We start from the raw sequence: 15,619 nt of genomic DNA, 5'->3' as shown, positions 1-15,619 counted from the left end.
GGAATGATCTGTCATAAGAACGTAAGGAGAGCCCTGCTGGATTAGGCCAATGGTAAGCATCCTGTTCTCACAGTAGCCAACCAAATGTCTCAATGGGAGGCCTCAAAGCAGGACCTGAGCACAACAGCAATCTACCCACTTGTGATTCCAAGCAACTGGCATCCACGGGCATACTGTATCCCATGGTGGAAGCAGAACATAGCCATCTTGGCCAGAACCCATTGATAGCCTTCTCCTCCATGAATCTATCTAATCCTCTTTTAAAGCTGTCCAAAAAGGATATCTGCTCCTAGCATCTTTAGCAGCTGGTGCATACCATGTGCTGGGAAACTCTGGATTCCTTGGAAACCATTCAAAGCTCCTCAAAGAGAAGACCAGTAACAGCCTACAAATGTCCCCGAAAGACAGCTAGCCTGCCGCAATTGATTTTCCCATAAAAAGTCAACAGAATGACAGAACGTGCCTAAAGGCAGAAAGTATGATAACCATCAGTGTGCATGTGGAACACCAAAATTCATTGGCTGCAAATATATTTGAGGGTCATTTACTCATCTTACACAGGCAGACCTGTCTCGCAAACACACCTTGGGTACCCCATGAAATAAGGGAGGGGGGAAAGAGACTCACCTGAAAAATAGCTATCCAAGCATAGCCAATATTATCAAAATTAATAGCTCCATTGTGCGGGTTGAGGTCTCCCGTCCTGCAAATGTTGTAATACTGGTTCCAATTGATGCAGGTGTTTCGGTGGCTGAAGTCCAGGGTGTATGAGTTTTGGTTGTAAGAGTCCATGCTCAAAGTACATTCCACCTTGTACTCCTTCCGGTTTGGGATGCTGGAACATTTCTGCATGCCGTTATCCCGGTGGGACGAGCAGATGAACGGATTCTCCTCCCCTTCCTCTGGCCGATAGTATGGATGCAGGAAAGTCAAGTTGTATGTCCTTGAGTGGAGAGAGGAACATAGAGAACTGACGTATGCCCAAAGTCAGAGCATTGGTCTATCCAGCTCAAGGATTGTCTACACTCTGACTGGCAGCGGCCCTGCAGGGCTTCAGACAGCGGACTCTCCCAGCCCTGCCTTGATATGCTGGGGAGTGAACATGGGACCTTCTGCATGCAAAGCAGATGCCCTACCCACTGAGCTACAGCCCTTCTCTCAATGGCTTGGGTGTCATTTCCTGAACAGAAAATGTTGGGGCCTGATGGACAGAGGTTTATTTATTTATTTATTGCACTTGTATACCGCCCCATAGCCGAAGCTCTCTGGGCGGTTTACAGCAATCAAAAACATTAAAACATATATACAATTTAAAACACATATTTTAAAAACAATTTAAAACACAATTTTAACATTTAAAACAATATAAAAAACAATTTAAAACACATGCTAAAATGCCTGGGAGAAGAGGAAAGTCTTGACCTGGCGCCGAAAAGATAACAGTGTTGGCGTCAGGCGCACCCCATCAGAGAAATCATTCCATAATTTGGGATTATAATCCAGCCAATCTGAAATAAAGTCTCTGTGTGTCTGTGTTTGTGTGAGATCAGTAGAGCTAGTGTAAAACTTGATACAAAGGTCCCCTACCTGACCCATGATGTCTTCTCTCTCTTTTTTGGCAATGCACTAGCACAAGGCCAATATGAAGTCTACAGTAGATCTCGTTGACTGTCCTGTCAATTCAGTTTCAAAGGCATTGGATTTTTAAAGGAAACCTTTAACTTAGACCTCAGTTAATTAGAAGTGACTCAGATATTAGCCATGCCAAGCTCTTGGGGTTGCCACCGGGACAGGCAAGGCAGCATTAACAGGCACTGTATGCTTATTTCCAGACATATTTTCCTTTAAACAAATTGCTTTGGGATTCGGTCTGCTGTCCCTATTAGGTTGATAGCTGTAGGTTTTGCCTCAAAATGTGTGCCTCCCCACCCCTCCCAGTCATCACTCTTCCTCAATTAAGAGTTGCTGCTGAACTCTAAAAATATCTGGACGTTTTGGCCTCATGCTCCCAAATGAACATAAGAAGATGGATCAGGCCAGCGGCCCATCTAGTCCAGCGTCCTGTCCTCACAGTGGTCAAACAGATGCCTATGGGAAGTCTACAAGCAGGACCTGAGTGCAAGAGCAACCGTCCTCACTTCTGATTCCCAGCAACTGCTATTCAGAAGCATATGGTGGAGGGAGAACATAGCCATCATGGCTATTAGCCATTATAATCCCACCCTCTATGAGTTTGTCTAATCCTTTGTGGATTGTCTAATTGAAAGAAGGAGGTGAAAAGCTGAATGGAGGCATAGACCCAAGAAGAAGGTCTTCGTAAGAACATAAGGAGAGCCTGCTGGATCAGGCCATCTAGTGCAGCATCCTGTTCTCACAGTGGCCAATCAGATGCTAGCAGGAAGCCCACAAGCAGGACCTGAATGCAACAGCACTTTCACCACTTGTGATTCCCAGTAACTAGCATTCAGATGCATACAGCCTCTGACAGCAGAAAGAAAACATAGCCATTGATAGATGAGCTGGAGGTAACTTTGCATCTGGAGTTCCTTCCTTCAGGTGCTAAGGGAGGGGCTCTGTACTCACTATCATATCACAAATCATTGCTTAAGTCCTCCCTTATGTCTTCAGACCCTGCTAAAGAACCTGTTCTATCTGTTGCATGCTGTACTCTTTGGCTATAACCTGGATTTGGTTGTAAGAAATTGTTCTTTGAGCTTGGCAGCACCTACGCTTTGGAACTCCCTGTCTATTAACACCAGCCATTGCTGGTACTCTTTTCATCACCTGCTTCAAACATTTTTGTTTAGGCAAGCCTATAGAGACATACAAATCCTGATGTATTTTAATCTCTTTTTAGTCTACTGTAATCATTTAAAAATGATTTAATTACTTGTTTTCAACAGTTTTCATTGATAATGTTTTTTTTTGTAAACTGCTTAGAGGTTTTTCACAATCAAGTGGTACATAATTTTTATTCAATAAATAAATAAACAAAATTAATAAACTTGATTAGTACTGGGCCAAGATTCTGCTAATTCAGTTTCTTGGCCCCACTTGCGAGCCAGAAAGGATGGGGGGGTATTTTCCTTCCAAACATGTCTATCTCTCCTTTTTGGTCCAAATATCTCCCCCACAACTGACAGTCCTTACTTTTAGGGATGGAGGTGAATTTTGGGGAGATGTTTGGGAACAAAAATCCACTGGTGTTTTTCTGAGCTGCAGCAAGAACATTCCCCACTCCCAGAATGCCCCTTGAAATAATAGCATGGAAGCATATACGGTTTGTCATGCTGGAACAAATGGCAGCACCGGGGAGGGGAAATTTCCATTGGGAAGATAGCATGGGAAAGAAAGGGTTAACTTTTCCCAATCTGGATCACTGTCTGCCCCCCTCCACGGCTACTATTTGGAGGAAAAGAGTAAAATGAAGGAGAGAGAGGCAGAGGGGCGGACTTGGCTTCTCAGCAGAGCTGTTCTTGCCACATACCGGGGGTGAGAGGAAAGGCAGTCAGGGAGGGTGAGAATTTTGATTCAATTCACATTTTAAGCTGAATCTTATCGAATTTGCACTTTCTGAAACAATATGAGAACCGAAACACAGCCATCCTTCAAAATTTGCCCTTACTCGAATTTTGCAATGAGGTTCGCCATCCAAGCAAGGTTTACAAAAGTGCATAAGGGAAAGTGTGCATAAAAATGACTAGTGAAAATAACATACGCAAACGCATTAAATGAAGAGAAATGGTTTGCAAAAATGTGTACATTAGTCAAAACTGCCTACAAAAATGTGTTTATTAGGAGAAATTCACACTAAAATGCTGGAGAATTTTCATGAGGATTTTTAAAAAAGGAAATCATGAATTGCTGCAAGAATGTGGAGAACTGCATGGAATATGGGACAAATGAGAAAGTCAGAGAACCGAAACTGATACATCTTTCCATCCTAGGTGGTGGTGAGGTTGGTGCAATTTGGGAACACTGGTGGTAGCACCGGATTGGCTCTGCTGATGCAATTGAACAGCCCTGGTCTCACCACCAATCTGCTCCACTTCTTCGCCATGCTGATATGCAGCGGTGATGCTGTTGCCAGGAGGTGCCCTGCCCAGAGACGAAGGAACCAGACGGAGGCAAGGCTTGTTCTATTTCTCGTTTTATTAATGGGATGGTCACATCCAAAGTGGCGCGTTTTATAAACCTGTCTGCCCTGACTCACTACTTTCCCTAACTAATCTACCTAAGCAGTCTCTGCAACGTGTGGAAGAGTTGACTCAGCACTACAGTCTGGGAGGGCACCTGCTTAAGTAGGGAAGGTCTTCACGTGTAAATCACGGCTCCGTCGGAGTTCCACCCTCTGAAAGTTTCTCTTCTCGTGCCTTCTCGCTCAGAGCGAGGGGAAGGCGAGCCTCCGACGGCCCATCCGACAGTGGGGCTTCACTAGGTGACAGTGCACCATCAGGAAGTGGGAAGCTGGTTGGTGGGGAAGTGTTTGAAGTGCCAGGCAGGGATTCCTGCGCGAGTGGGGTTGGCGCACGCACAGTGACGCTTCCCAAAGGTTCAGGTGGGGAACTCGCAGGCGGAGCTGGACCTGCCTCAATGGGGGTGCCAGCCGAGGAAGTATGTGGGCTGGCAGAGTCCCCCCCTTCTCCAACTCCCCCAGGGACCTCATCCTCATCTGACTCCTCTCCCTGATCTAACTCCACCTGCATCTGGGGCGGAACAGGAGACTAGGCCTGCAACGCCATCCCTCTGCAGCACCCGTTCCTGGTATTCACTTACCTCTGTTATTATATGTAGCCTAGCTTTTCACTTTTTGGTCTGCTCTATCACAATCTGCTCTTTCATCCGTTATAACAACTGCTGCTCTGAAACCTGTCCTCCAGTTTCTCAGAAGTATCATTCCCCTGCAAAAAGAGGCTTCTTGTTTGTCTGATTCGTTCTCAGGTCACCCTAGCATTTCTTTAGAAGTTCTTTCAAACTTCTTTAGTGCAGGGATTCCAGCTGCCCGCCCTTCCTGATCTAGAGATGGGTGAGAATTCCACTGAAGTCAGATTTAAAACAGGATTTTGCAGACGTTCTCATATTTTCCATTTTTGCGGAGTCATCACATTTGCTCTGGACTCCAGCAGCTTTCTCCCGACATCGAATAAGAAACATTTTGGAATTCTAACCCATTTCTACTCACGCAGGCAGTACAGCACAGCAGTAATTCATGCACATTTCTCCCTCTCTCCCTTCTTCCCCCCTCTCTCCCTCCACTGACTAGCTTTAAGTGTGGAGGGACTGGACTGAGCCAAGCCCAGCCTCTCTGTCTCCGGGTTGCTAGGGGGAAACCAATCTCCAGCCAGTCTGTCAGCATTTAACAGATTAATATTACACCGACAACAATTAAAAGGGCAGAAAATCTCCATTAAAATCTTCTTAATCTCCTTGTGAATGAGGGCTATCTAGGCTTGCAGAGTTATTTCAATCTCTCCCCCCCTCCACTTCAGCTGAATCGGAATTAAAAGAGGAACATAGAGGAAACAGCCAAAGACGAAATGGAACAGCATTCCTGTTCAGCAGAATGCAATCGAATCATAATTAAAATGAGGACCCCATCTCCATCCTGATCTGAGAAAGCTCCATGGAAGGATCCCCCCCCCCCAGCTTTAACTGAAGTCTGAGAACCTGTCTCTACTGACGGGAAGAGAATCTATCTTTTTGGCACCTGCTGAAAATAATCTTCTTTCAACAAGCCTTCTAAAATCTTTATCCCAGTTGATATTTGTCTTGGGTCTGATTTTATTATTTTATTATTTATTTATTAAATTTATATCCCGCCAAAGGTGGCAAACAAAACCACTAAAAACATCTTTGAAATGGAAATGGACTGCCTTCAAGTCGATCCCGATTTATGGCTACCCTCTGAATAGGGTGTTCATGGTAAGCAGTTCAGAGGGGGTTTCCCATTGCCTTCCTCTGAGGCTAGTCCTCCCCAGCTGGCTAGGGCCTGCTCAGCTTGCCACAGCTGCACAAGCCAGCCCCCTCCTTGTCCGCAACTGCCAGCTGGGGGGCAACTGGGCTCCTTGGGACTATGCAGCTTGCCCATGGCTGCATAGGTGGCAGGGCACATAACCCCTGAGCCACTCACTGTGGGGGTGATCTTTAGCGGGCTCATAACACCCAGGAGACATCTTAAAAACAAAGCATATTCAAAAACATCTTTTACAAAAATCTAAAAACAATTCCAGCACAGACACAGGCTTGGATAAGGTCTCCAGTTAAAAGGCCTGTTGAAAGAGGAAGGTCTTCAGCAGGTGCCAAAAAGATAACAAAGATGTATGTCCTGTGGCTCAACACTGTTTTTTATATTTGTATTCTTTAAAATTGTTTTTATACATACAATTGTTTCTACTGTTTTTATGCATGTACCGTAACTATTATATGTGTGTGTGCATGTGTGTGTGCATGTGTGTTGTTATACTGTACATCACTTTGGGATGCCTCATGGGAGATGATTCAGAAATGAAACACAAATTAATAATACATGGGACATAGCAGAGGGAAGACGACAGGGTGAAATGATTTGTAGAATGAAAGAATGGACCTTCAGAAACACCCCAAATAAGATAAGCAGGACACAGACCTTGCGCCCCACCCCTATGAATTTCACCAACATTTTCTCTTCCTTCTGATAATTTTCAAGTGCAATTTCTTTTCTTTTCTATTGATGGAGCATGGTTGCTTTTTTTTAAAAAAAGGGAGAATTTTTGAACACAGTTTAAGTTGTAACAGGGCCATTCCCATTAGGGATGGAAGGATCTGTCAGTTTCTCGTTTTTCCAATTTGAAATTCAGTTCTCCTCATTTCTGCAGCAACTTGCATTTTTTTTTAAAATCCTCATGAATATTCTTCAGCATTTTTGTATGAATTTCTCCTAATAAACACATTCTGGTATGCAGTTTTACCTAACGTACACATTTTTGCAGGCAATTCCCCTAATATAAGGTATGCTATATTCCCTAATATATTCATTTTAATGCACACTTTAATGTATACATTTTTTTAAAACACAAAATTTGGGTAAGTGTGAATTACAAAGGACGGCTGTGTTTCTGTTCTCATATTGTTTCAGAAAGTGCAAATCTGATAGATTCTCATTGAAATGTGAATTGAATCAAATTTCTCCCCCATTCCTAATCTCAATGCAGGGCATGCAATCATTATTTTCAAATAGTGAGTCAGGGCTATTTTATTTTATGTAGTTAGGGGACAGTTCTGAACTGATTAATTGGTACTGTATACCAAAATGGATGGCAAGTAAACTTTTCAGCCTAATTATATTTGGCAGGATATTTTGTACTGCAGAAGAGGAGGGCAACTTGCTCTTAAACATTCTATTATATACCATTCTAGTGTCTACGGGCCAAAACATGCATTAGGGAATTGCTGCTCTGCCAAAAAAACCCCAATGCAATCAAAGTAAACAAAAAGAAGAGTAAATAAAGCTGACATCTCAAGGCCTAGAATGAGCCTTGCTTTCTGCTTCTGACACAGACTGCATGACTGACACAAGTCCGTTGTGAGACTCTTGCTATCTGGATCTGTGCATGATGTTCTCCATATCTCAATTGGCTGCTCTGGAAAATGTCGCTGAACCCAGAGTTTCTTTTTTATTTATTATTTGATTTATATCCCACCCTTCCTCCCGGCAGGAGCCCAGGGCGGCAGAGTTCAGTGCATGGGGTGTTTGAATGGACCAGGTTCTTATCGGGCAAGCCAAGACCTATTCACTCTCTCTCCAGCAGCTCATTAGAGGCTGCCACCCAGCAACAGGAGAATGGGGAGATTAAGTACAAGGAGCTGCTCACAGGTTTTCAGAAGTGCCCTCATTCACCTCAGGCAAATGGCAGTTGGGATTCCAAAGGTGTGAATCCCAAGGTGTGGAGCTGGAGGGCAGTGGACTGTCAACGTAAGGACACAAGAAGAGTCTGCTGGATCAGGCCAGTGGCCCATCTAGTCCAGCATCCTGTTCTCACAGTGGCCAACCAGATGCCTCTGGGAAACCTGCAAGCAGGACAGGAGTGCAACCACACTCTTTCCTCTTGCATTTTCCAGCAACTGGCATTCGGGACCATACAGCCTCTAACTCTGAAGGCAGAGCATAACCATCATGGCTAGTAGCCACTGACAGCCTTTTCCTCCACGAATTTGTCTAATCCTCTTTGAAAGCCATCCTAGTTGGTGGCCATCACTGCCTCTTGTCATAGCAAATGTCATAGTTCAACTATGCTCTGTGTGAAGGTGTCCTTTCTTTTGTCTGCCCTGAGTCTCCCAATGCTCAGCTTCGTTGGATGGCCCTGAGTTCTTGCATTATGACAGAGGGAACTTCTCCCTGCCCAGTTTCTCCACACCATGCATAATGTTACACACCTGTCATGTCCCCCACCAACTTATTCTCTTTTTTTTCAAGCTGACCCCCCCGCCCAGTGTTGCAACCTTTTCTCACAGGGGAGTCACTCCAGCCCTTTGATCAACAAGGGTTGCAGGCCCTCCATCACTAAGGAGATGTTGGTATGAAGGCAACCCCTGATCCTGCCTTACTCTCACCACTGCAAGCTCCAGCCTTCCAGGAACTGGGCAAAAAAGCTCCAATGGGCTGCCTCCCTAGCGGCTCCCTCCTTTCCTCCCACATACATACACACACCTAGGGGAGCAGCCTGGTTGGCTGTGCAATGTGTGGGCTGGGACTCATTCCTCCTCTGCCCAGTGACAACGCTGCCTGATGCTTCCCCTCCTCCATGCTTATCCACTCACCCTTTCTCTGTGGCATAATGGTGGCTTGGTGAATCCACTCAGTTTTTTAGTTGGCATCTTCAAGGAGCTCTCCAAGGTGCTGAGCCTATTTTGGCCATCAGCCTCCACTGGGCAAAAGGAATGAAGAGCAAGATGTCATGCACCACTATCCCTGTTGGCCCAAGCGGAAGAAGGAAGTAGTCCAGGGATGGAGAACCTCAGGCCCAGGGGCCAAATGGGACCCTCCTGGGCCTCTCTGTCTGGCACTTGGGACTCTCTGCAGACCACAGTCTCTCCCCAGGCCATGCCCATTGCTGGCTCTGCTTTGCACCCCAAATATTTTTGCCTGGCTGGAATGTACCCTTGAATTCTGAACATGCCTCTAGCTTGCCTGGGTGGAGGAGAGAGAGGGGCGTGCAAATGTGTGTAGAAGCTAGTCTACTGTAAAACAGGTAAAATTCACATTTGTTGCTTTGCCCCCTTTTGCCTCTGGCCCTTCTCACCACTGACATGTGGCCCTCAGAAGATTGCCCAGAAGGGAATTTGGCCCTTGGGCTGAAAAAAAGCTCATCATCCTTGTCTTAAACTAATGTTAGCAGGTCTGAATCTTGAACAAAAGTTGGCCTTAAAAAAGACAAACAGCTGATTGGTTTCTTATTGGTTGCAGCTCAGGCACTAATTGCATGATTTTGGAAAGTTTTGAAAGGTATTTCAGTCCCTCTGTGGTACAATAAATTTTGTTATTTAGTATTAATGAAAAGTTGACACAGAAACTGAATATCCCAAAGGGACAAAAACATAAGGATACATTTGCTGCAGAATGGTGGCGCTTTATCTCATATACCAATGAAGCCAATAATCGAAACAGGCTTTCCAAAGTCTTCTAGAAATCTATGGATTTCTTGATGGTGACCAAATACCATTGTTTGATATCTTTGTTGCGTGTGTGTTCAGATGCACATTACCAGCTTTGGTAATGTGTTTTGGATTTTACTTTTTGTAAACATGTATTCGTGTATGGTTTGTTTTGTTATAATTTAATCAAACATTAAATAATAATAAAAAGTATGTTGGTATATAGGGTGTGTGTGTGACCACACCAACTTCGACGACACCCAATTTTCTTGGCCACACCCATTGCTGGCATGTGCCCCCCCCCCGCATAGAGTTAATCAAGAAGGAATGTGGCCCGCAGGCTAAAAAAGGTTTCCTGCTCTGGACTTCAACCTTTCTCAAAAGTCCAAACATTACTTATAAGCCAAGTCAGGAGGAAGAAATTAGATGACCCTCCAAACACCTTTCACTTCAATGCACAAAACTGCCTAGATCACTCTGTTTACATTCTCATGCCACCGGGCGGCATCTAAAAATTTAAAAGGGGAAAAACATCCCAGGCTGTCAACAGCACCGCTAAGGCTGAGCAGCTTTGGAGTTTTAATTAAGGACCGGAGCAATCCCATTTAGGACGTTCCTGTGGCATTTGCTAGATACCAAAAAGGCTTCTCTTCCCTTTTAAGTGTTTCTTCAAAGAGCATGTCAAGCTGGAACGTCTGCTGATGGGTCGGAGCAGAAAAGCGGAAGTCTGGATGGTGGGGACAAGTCATCTCTGCATGAGAGATGTTTGTTTCCTAATTGGGGAGGGGAGGGAAGCTTCAAATGGCCCAGCGAGGATGAAGGAGGAGACTCTCAAGTGAGCTGTGTGGAGGATTCTGGTGTCAAAGTTCGGCATCTGTTACTGGAGCTGGCAATGGAAAGCTGATAATTGGTGTGTGATATGCCAGTAGGGGTGCATCAGGGGCACGAGGGCTAGAAGAAATATAACTAAAAGGAGAGAAATAGAGCTTTCTAAAACTGTGCATGATGCAAAGATAGCACAAAAAGAGAGAGAGAGAGAGGCCTTATTTGCATGGCACATTTAAATCATACCATTTTAAACAGTCATGGCTTCCCCAAACAATCGTGAGAACTGTAATTTGTCCAGAGTGCTGAGAGTTGCTAGGGAACCCCCTATTCCCCCCACAGAGTGGTTTAACAGTTGATTCCTCTTCCCAGGGACCTCTATTTGCCAGCCGTTAAAAGCAAAGCCCAGGAACACACGGGGGAGCATTCAAAAATGTGATCCCTCCCACCTGCAGTCTGAGGTGGTACAGTCCATTCTACCACCTCAGGATTCCACCATCTCATTGTGCTTTGAGGAAGGTCAGACCTGGATGATATTTTTGTTACAGATTGTTTTTCTCCCCAGGCTTTTGATGGACCCTGATGATGTTGCTCTGCTGTCAGTGTGCTGCTGAAGCATTGTGTGTGTGTGAGAGAGGGGGAGTTGGACTGTGTACTTTTTATGAATTGCATGTGCTTTGTGTGAATGTATTTATATTATAATTAGGGACGGGTGTATATGTCAGTTTTGGTTTCTTCTTGGTTTCTCATTTTCCCAGGCTTAAATGATTTCCACAATCATTTGATTAAAAAAGGAGAGAGAGAAGTCCTTGTGGAAAATTCATCAGCATTTTAGTGCAGATTTCTCATAATATGTACATTATTGTTTGCAATTTCTTTCTCGTATGCACATTTTTGCGAAGCAATTTCCCCCAATAGAAAACATTTTTGTATGTTATTTTCACTAATCTATGCAGTGTGGCATAGTGGTTAGAGTGTTGGACTACGACCTGGGAGACCAGGATTCAAATCCCCACACAGCCATGAAGCTCACTGGGTGACTTTGGGCCAGTCACTGCTTCTCAGCCTCAGAGGAAGGCAATGGGAAACCCCATCTGATTACCGCTTACCATGAAAACCCTATTCATAGGGTCGCCATAAGTCGGGATCGACTTGAAGGCAGTCCATTTCATTTTCATGAATTTATATGCAATACGTGGCTGGAGAACTGCAATGAAAAATTCTGAGAAGTGGAAATTTTGAATGATGGCTGGGTTTCAGTTCATGAATTGTTTCGAAAGTGTAAATTTGGTAAGGTCACCTTTAAATGCAAACTGAGTCGAATTTCTCCCACATCCTGAATTATCCTGTATTGTTAGTTATGCTTTTTTGATATGTTGCAAGTCACTTGGAATTCTTTCTGTATAACAAGCGCCTCTCAAGTTTAACAAGCAACTATTACAGCGGCACAGGGATGGTGCGTAAGTGTCCCTGTGCATGGAGACAGGCAAGACAAAACAACCAATGGACTTCTGAATACTTACATTTGAAAATTGGTATCTAGGAAACATCTGTTCCTTAGCAGCCCAGCCCAGAGCTGCACACCGACAATCCCAAAGATGAAAAAGACAAAGAAGCATAAGAGAAGGACATTGCCTAACATAGGCAGAGTATCTAACAGCAGAGTGACGAGTATACGCATACCTGTGGACAGAGAAAGAGAAAAAAGGAGATGAAGAAAGGGTGCTAAGGGGGTTGCCAAAAAGATTTAACAGATTCATCCAGGATCAGTTTGGTGCAGGCTAGGGAGGCAGCAATTTCCATCCTGAGTTCGTCGCAATCAGCATCGTTTCTGTTCTGCTGCAGTTCGGCTTCTGTTAAAACCTACGTCATTCTGCTCAGTCTGTGATGGCCAAAACTAATGGAAGTAATTACATAATTAGTTTCAGTGCATTTTGATGGAAGGAAAACAGGAGTGTTGGCTGGGGCTGATGGAAGCCATAGTCCAAAACAACTCGAGGGCACCAGGTTGGTGAAGGTTGGTGTAGTGGTTAGAATGTTGGACCAGGATTGGGCAGACCAAGTTTGAAAGCCATAAAGCTCAGTGGGTAATCTCTGGCCAGTCACTATCTCACAATCTAATCTACCTTGCAGGGTCATTGTGAAGCCTAATGGGGAAGGAACCATGTATCCTGACTTGAAGGACAGGTGGGATATAAAAGTAGTAAGTAAATGAAACAGAGGTGGCCAACCCTTGACATAGGTATAGCAAATGGAATAGCCCGAGGAAGTTTGAGACTCTCTTGGAGAGAACCAAGGGGGCACATGGGCCTGGATATCGCCTAGGACTGCCCCACAGGGCTGCCAACTGACCAGGAAAAATAGTCTGATCAACTCCTGTCTTCAACAGTGGCTTGATGTGTAGAAAACATTTTGTGGGGCCGAGATCAATATTGTCACCTGCTGATGTCTGCAGAGCATGCTGAAGGCGCAGGTGCAGGGGTCAGTCAAAACATTGGCAACCCCTACGTCTGGCTACTAGCCATGATGGCTATATTCGGCCTCCAGCGTTGGAGGTAGTATGCCTCTGAATACAAGTTGCTGGGAATCGCAAGAGGGAAGAGTGCTGTGAAGCTCAGGTCCCACTTTCAGGCTTTGCCCAGGCACTTGGTTGGCCACTGTGAGGAATGGCTGCTGCACTAGATGGGCCTTTGGCCTCACCCAGCAGGGCTCTTCTTAAGTTATTAAAAAACCACTTGCATAACTATTAATTGTTTGAATGGCGCCTTGTCTAGGTTGGTCCTGATTCAACCATAGAACAGAGATGCAGTACAGCTTGAATTGAGAGAAGGGGAGCATTGGTCCTGCTGTGATGACTGATCTGACAGAGCATCTCTCAGATGACGGCAGTTCTGCTGTTCAGACCCATCCGCAGGAGAAGAAAGGGGAGAGAATCTGATGCTCCAGGGAAGCAAGGAATGGATTGCATCAGACTGGATGACTTTTTAGACCTTTTATCATAATGATCCTGAGATAAAATGGGTTCCTTTCAAGCATAAGAGTCTGTGAAACAGGGATAGCGGAATCTGTCAATTTTGGTTTCTTTCAGTTCCTCACTCTTCCCATCTTAAATTCAGTTTTCCACATTTCTGTAGCAATCTGACTATTAAAAAAAAAATCCTCGTGAATGTTTATCTGCATGTTAGTGTGGATTTCTTCTATTAAAGACATTTTTGGATGCAGTCTTGACCATGATGTACATTTCTGCAAGAAATTTCCCTGAACATAATGCATTTTTGTATGTTATCTTCATGAATACAGGCATATCTGTGCACACTTTTCTTTGATATATCCATTTATGTACAAGTCGTTTGGTTGGGATAGCGCAAACTTTGTAGAAAGGCAAATTTGAAAGAATAGTTGTGTTTTGGTTCATATATTGGTTTGAGAACGAAGTTATTTCTCATTAAAACACAAACAAAATCAAATTTCTCCTGCATCCCCAATGAAATGCCAGCCCTGTGGAAATATCGATGTTAACAATGGGACTAGGGAAAGGAATGGTTGGGTAGGGTTGGAAGGATCAGTCAGTTTCTCATTGTTCCAGTCTTAAATTCTCCACATTTCTACAGCAATCTGCGATTTTTTTTTAATCTTCATGAAAATTCTTCCACATTTTAGTGCAAATTCCTCCTAACAAATATGCCCTTTTGACTAATGTACACATTTTTGCAAGCCATTTCTCATATAATGCATGCTGCATGTTATTTTCACTAAGAATCATTTTTGCACACTTTCCGCTAATACGTATTTTTGTAAACAAGTGTTTGCTTGAAGAGCTGCGTTATAAATTTGGATGAGGGCACATTTGGAAGGATGGCTGTCTTTCGGTTCTCATCGGTTTTGAAAGGCACTAGTTTGATAGATTCGGCTTGGAATGAGAACTCAATCGAAGTTCTCCTTTAACCCTATTGTTGGGATGCCCAGACCCTATAAGGTTGCTAATGAAGACCCTGGCAAACATGCATCATCTGATGCTTGCCAACACTTTTATCCAACCACCCTCACATTGGCCCAATTGCCCGGGCGATGCCAGGGATCCTAGGCCACCATTAGTGTCCTGGCCCAACCCATTCAAACCAGACTCAGACCCGCTGGTGTATCTTTCTCCAGTACATTTAATGAAGAACTCCAGTTTTGCGCACTTGGTGGATTAGCTTACAGGTTACACAAGATTCTGCAGCTCTGCACAACCTTTAAGTAGGTTTGGGCGGGCTCTTTCTACCTGTGTGAGGAAAGTGTTACAGAATGGGAGTGCACGCACATGTGAGCAAGTAGGGGAAGTGGGGCCAGCTGAGCCTGATGTCTCTGTTGTCTGTGTGTCTGAGGCGATGGGGGCTGTGGCACTTCATCAAGATCCTCCCTCCCTAGAGGAGGTGTGCATGGCAGCAGTGCCTTGAGAGGAGAGGGGGTTGGAGGGGAGCAGAAGGGACCTGCTCCTGATCAGCTGGAATTACATTTGTTGTAACTGGAGTTAAAGGGAGGAGCTGTTCTTGTCAAAAGTACTGAAGTCTACTGCTTCAGCACTTCCTGGATGAAAGTTTTTAGGACCGTCTCCTGGGTCCCACTCTGTATTTTCATCCTCTTCTTCTTCATCATCACTCCAGCACCCTCCACGGGGCCCATGGCAACTGGCTCTCAAGCACACCACAAGCTTTGGAAGGGAGCATTGAGCTACCTCTGGAATATGGAAGGCAATCCCTTTGTTTGATGAACAGGGGCAGCCAACTTGGTGCCCTCGGGATATCGTTGGACAGCTACTCCCATCAGCACTAGCCAGCATGACCAGTGGTGAGGGATGATGCAAATTGTAGTCCAACAATAGCTGGAGGCCTGCAGGGCTCCCCATCCCTGAGGTAAACAAAGAATCCATTCAAGAATCATATATCTAGCTCAGTAGCGCACCGGGGCAGCTAGCCTGTGGCCCTCCAGATGCTGTTGAACTACAACTCCCATCCACCCCAGCCAACAAGGCCAACGTCCAGAGATGACAGGAGTTGTAGTCCAGCAACATCTGGAGGGCACCATGTTGGCTGCCCCGAGACTAGAACGAAACTCATTCGGTGGCATCTTTCACCCTGCCACCCTTTGGGTGATACAATCGGCACCCTTTGTTAAGGATTCA

General features: G+C 44.8%; 1 protein-coding gene across 4 annotated transcripts in view; it reads right to left on the bottom strand.

The window, feature by feature from the left end:
- Positions 1–15,619, bottom strand: part of CACNA1H (calcium voltage-gated channel subunit alpha1 H) — a 206,140-nt gene that overhangs the window by 176,365 nt on the left and 14,156 nt on the right. For all 4 annotated transcript variants that reach the window (XM_061599729.1, XM_061599731.1, XM_061599730.1 and 1 more), the window contains exons 4-5: positions 11,979–12,138; positions 628–943 (exon numbers count right to left, since the gene is read on the bottom strand). In XM_061599729.1, coding sequence (XP_061455713.1) covers positions 628–943; positions 11,979–12,138 — 476 coding nt within the window. The remainder of the gene's footprint in view (positions 1–627; positions 944–11,978; positions 12,139–15,619) is intronic.

This window comes from Rhineura floridana, chromosome 17 (assembly GCF_030035675.1).
Source record: "Rhineura floridana isolate rRhiFlo1 chromosome 17, rRhiFlo1.hap2, whole genome shotgun sequence".
Classification (NCBI taxonomy): Eukaryota; Metazoa; Chordata; class Lepidosauria; order Squamata; family Rhineuridae; genus Rhineura; species Rhineura floridana.
Note: the sequence above shows the minus strand (reverse complement) of the source record. Positions and strands in the feature narration are given on the sequence as shown.